Source organism: Dipodomys ordii, unplaced genomic scaffold, assembly GCF_000151885.1.
Source record: "Dipodomys ordii isolate 6190 unplaced genomic scaffold, Dord_2.0 Scaffold117, whole genome shotgun sequence".
NCBI classification, from domain to species: Eukaryota; Metazoa; Chordata; class Mammalia; order Rodentia; family Heteromyidae; genus Dipodomys; species Dipodomys ordii.
In genome coordinates this window covers 2,964,157-2,968,839 of record NW_012267333.1, presented here as the reverse complement: position 1 = coordinate 2,968,839, position 4,683 = coordinate 2,964,157, and the positions used below count along the sequence as shown (strand labels likewise).

Here is a 4,683-nt window from a genome sequence, read left to right as displayed (position 1 = left end):
AAGAAGAAGAAGAAGAAAAGAAGAAGAAGAGAGGAAAACAAGGAGGAGGAGGAGGAGGAGGAAGAAGAGGAAGAAGAGGAGGAGGAGGAGGAGGAGGAGGAGCAGGAGGAGGAGGAAATATCATCTAGGTCCTGAGTTAAGAAAAAAAAGCTTAGCCTGACACTGGTGGCTCATGCCTGTAATCCTAGCTACTCAGGAGGCTGAGACCTGAGGACCTCAGTTCAAAGCCAGCCCTGGCAGGAAAGTCCGTGAGACTCTTATCTTCAGTAAACCACCAGAGAACTGGAAGTGGTGCTGTGGCTCAAGTGGTATAACGCTTGCCTTGAGCTGAAGAGCTGAGGGACAGTGCCCAGGCCCAGAGGTCAAGCCCCACAACTGACAACAACAACAAAAAAAGCTTGCATAAGTATGACTTAAGTGAAATATTTCAGGGAGGGTTTTGTCTGTTTCCTCTCCTGCCTGTGCCACAGTTGACTTGATCATGGGAGGCTTTTTCTCCAAAGCCTCTATTCCCCCAGCCAAAATGCACAGTGTTGTCTCCCAGGACATGGACCTTGTCTCTGTCAAGGTCAGGATGGAGCCACTGTGTCCTGAAGCACCTCAGGGACAGCCACTCCCACAGCACAGCTCCCCCTGAGACCTGCGTGCAAGGGCTGCGTTCTCTACCTGGATATTTGCAAGACACAGGCCCAGGCTCTGTCCAGACCATGCAACTCCACAGGTGGAAAAGCCATTCTGCACAGGAGGCTTTCCAGGCTGTGGACCTCCAACCGACTGTCAGGACATGACGGGTTTCCTTGCTTCCTCCTTTGCACCTGCATTCATCCGCTCCTGGGTCAATAGTGAGTATTTCAGAAATGTGCAAGTACTGCCATATTTTCCATGGCTGGGAAAGTAGCTCAGTGGTAGAATGCTTATCTATCATGCATGAAGCCCTGGGTTCAATTCCTCAGCACCACATAAACAGAAAAAGCCAGAGGTGGCGCTGTGGCTCAAGTGGTACAGTGTTAGCCTTGAGCAAAAGAAGCTCAGGGACAGTGCCCAGTCCCTGAGTTCAAGCCCCAGGACTGGCCAAAAAAAAAAAAGTAGAATAGCAGTTAAAGGATTATAACTCCTTTTTTTTAATGTCAGGAATGATATTACTTATATCTAATTGGCCATCTCAAATGATACACTATTTTGTTTTCCTCACATTTTTATTAATTAGCATCCATCAGTTTTGAAAAGGTGTTTCATTTTTACATGCTAATATATGCATACAATGTACCTTAATTAGACCTAATTTTTCGATCTCTCTTCCTCATCATCCTTCTCCCCCTTCCAAAACAATCCCTAAGAGAGCTTCACTGTTGAATATTCACACATGTACATGAAGTGTTTTGATGCTATTCACTCTCTTTCACCCTCTCTATTTGCCCTGTCCCTCCTTCCCATTAGCACCCACATCCTGGAATGGATGCTTTACATTCCTGCCATTTTTAAGTAAAATATTAATTGTTTGAGGGAGTGCTAACAACTCAAAGGAGTTCCACCATGGTATTGCACAGTGCAATGCATGTGCAATATTTTAATCAGATTCATCTCCTTGCTTGTCCTGACTTTCCTCATCCCTCCACCCCTCCCTCCCATGAATTTACTTTTGCCCTCTTCACTTACAGATGCAAGATATTTCAGTATTGCTCACCCCTAACATTCTTTTCCTCCCCACAAGCTGCCCAATCAGTTCCACAATTACAAGTATGTATGAGGGAGTGTGTATGTGCCCTGTGAGTGTGTGTATGAGGTGTATGTGTATGTATGATGCTGTGTGTGTTTATGTACATGCTTGTATTTAGGCCTGGCATGCACATATGAACTTTGTCTTTTTGACAAAGTTCGCTTACTAGGCTTCACATGACAATCTCCAGTTCTACCCATTTTCCTGCTAAAGACACAATTCATTCTTCTTAAGGGTGAATTTAAGAATATGAAAATATGGATGTTTAATATTGCTGAAAGAATGCACCTAAGTAGACAGGAGGAAATGAAGCAGCCTATGAAAATTAAAGAGTCTAAATGCGAGATGTAATTAACACATTTTGGCTTTCACAGTTTTATGTTCATTACCACATAAGGGAGGAGGATAGTTGTAAAGAGAAGGAAAGGGGGTTTTCTTTTTCCATAATGTTTTATTTATTCCTAAAACTCAGTACATTGGAAAGATTACTTCTACTTATCCATCACGAACATGAAGAAATAATGTTGGTGTCACCTGCCTTTTGGTCATGTAGGTTTTTAAAAATTATTTAAAATTATCCATTTTAGGATTTTAACCACATTTTTCTAGTCTTGCCCAGTGTCATTCTATGTTTAATTTTTTATTGTTGTCTTTAAGTAGTTATACAAAGGGCGTGTCACTGAACAAAGCAGTATATAATACAATGCATCTTGATCTATGTCACACCCTTCAACAATGTCCTCCCCCTTGGACTCACCCCATCCCATACATTTCTTAACTTTGTGGTATACACAGTGAATGCTTGTCTATCTTTAAAGCAAATGCTATGCCATCTCAGTCCTTGAATATGAACATTTTTTAGACAAGAAGAAATGAATATTGTTCGCAATTGCAGATTCAGCTGTCACCTGAGCCATACTGGAGGTAAGTGCACCCAGATTGCTCATTCAGTACTGCTCAGTTGAAGGCAGTCTCTAGTCCAGGGAACAATAAGATAATACTTTTTTATTCCCCTGTTCTCCCTACCAAAAATCTGAAGACCTGGATGCTGATATTTAACAGAACACAGCCCCTCTGCAAAATAAAGTTTGTAACAAGAAAAGAAAAGAGCTAAAGCTTTGATTCAAACATTTGAGTAAAGTCTTCCTTTATGTTTTGGGATACTGAACAAATTCATGTCATCAAGAAGAATGTCTCCTGTATGTCATGAAGTTTCTGAAAGCAGCATCCCATTAGGGACCTTCATACAATAGAGGGAGAATCCTGAGTGTCCTAGAGCTGGAATCACTGAACGCCTACAGCTAGAATGGTGAAGGTTTGTCACAGGTGGGCAATGCTTGGGACAAGATTTGTCACCACCATTTACAAAAGTGTCACCACACTTTCCTGCACTGTGCTTTCTGCTCCTTAGCTCTCTAGGCATATGTTAGACCTGGTTGCTTGTATGCTATTGCAAAGACTGGACTGGAAAAGAATGCTGTGTGATTCATGTAATAGAGATTAGCATATACCAGGCCAACTGAACTGAGCCCCAGAGTCATACTATGCCTGGAATGTAGCAACTGTAGGCAGCAAAGATGTTCTGGTGACCATGTGTACCACTTCCAGGTGCAGGACCTCACTCAAGCTACACCTCCCACAGCACCCAGGCCAGCTCCTTCCACAGACTCCCGCACAGGTCAGGAAGCTGACACCAGACCAAGAGACCTTGGCCACACCTCACGGCTCCTGGTGCTGTACAAGCAGCCTGTCCTGGTAATTCCCAAAGGACTGTGATGGAGAACATGTCAGAGGTTACTGGCTTCATTCTTGTGGGCTTAACAGATGCCCTAGAGCTGCAGGTCCCTTTATTTATCATCTTCACCCTCATTTACTTCATCACTCTGGTTGGCAATCTCGGGATGATCGCGCTGATTCTGTTGGACTCTCGCCTCCACACCCCCATGTACTTTTTCCTCAGCAACCTCTCCCTGGTGGACTGTGTGTATGCCTCGGCCGTCACTCCCAAGGTGATGGAAGGGTTTCTCACCAGAGAGAAGATCATCTCCTACAATGCCTGTGCCACCCAGATGTTCTTCTTTGTAGCCTTTGCCATTATTGAATGTTTCCTCTTGGCCTTGATGGCCTTTGACCGCCACGCAGCCGTGTGTAAACCCCTGCACTACAGCAGCACCATGACCAGCTCCGTGTGTGTCCTCCTTGTGACCCTTTCCTACGTCAGTGGGCTCTTGCAGTCCTCCACCCACGTGGCCCTCACTTTCCACCTCTCTTTCTGTCGTTCCAACGTGATTCATCACTTTTTCTGTGACATTCCCTCGCTGCTGGTTCTTTCTTGCTCCGATATCCACACAAATGAGCTTGTGCTCTTTGTGCTGGTGGCATTCAATGTCCTTTTCTCTCTTGCGGTCATCTTGAGCTCTTACCTGCTTATTTTTGTTGCCATCTTGAGGATGCGTTCAGCTGAGGGAAAGAAGAAAGCTTTATCCACCTGCACATCCCACCTCACCACTGTGTCCATCTTCTATGGGACAGTCATCTTCATGTACCTACAGCCAGGCTCCAGTCATTCCATGGACACGGACAAAATTGCTTCTGTGTTCTACACGATAGTCATCCCCATGCTGAACCCCCTGGTCTACAGCCTGAGGAACAAGGAGGTCAAGAATGCATTCAGGAAAGCCATTGTAAAAGCAAGGTCTTCATTGGGCATAGTCAATGTATTGCAAATGATTTGCTAATCATGACACTTTCTGTTCTATCTTCATTGTCTAAGAACAATTACAGTAATTACAATTTTTTCTTATTCTTAATTTCTGTGTATAGTTCTTTCACATACATTGTCCATTCTCTTCCTGTTTCATAACTATGTCCTTAATTAGGAAAGCTTATTATTATTATCATTAATTATTGACAATAGTGAGACTTGAGGCTTGACAGTACTCAGGGCCTTGAGATTGCTAGGAAAG

At 43.8% G+C, this 4,683-nt stretch overlaps 1 protein-coding gene across 1 annotated transcript; it reads left to right on the top strand.

Annotated features, from left to right (window-relative positions):
- Positions 1–3,492: 3,492 nt before the first annotated feature.
- LOC105995310 (olfactory receptor 5B12-like) lies at positions 3,493–4,455 on the top strand. Its single transcript, XM_013029017.1, has one exon. The coding sequence runs from the start codon at positions 3,493–3,495 to the stop codon at positions 4,453–4,455; it is 963 nt and encodes a 320-aa protein (XP_012884471.1).
- The last annotated feature ends 228 nt before the right edge of the window (positions 4,456–4,683 follow it).

What these genes read in the sequence shown, in the direction of transcription:
- LOC105995310 (XM_013029017.1), top strand. Translation starts at nt 3,493, where the DNA reads ATGGAGAACATGTCAGAGGTTACTGGCTTCATTCTTGTGGGCTTAACA.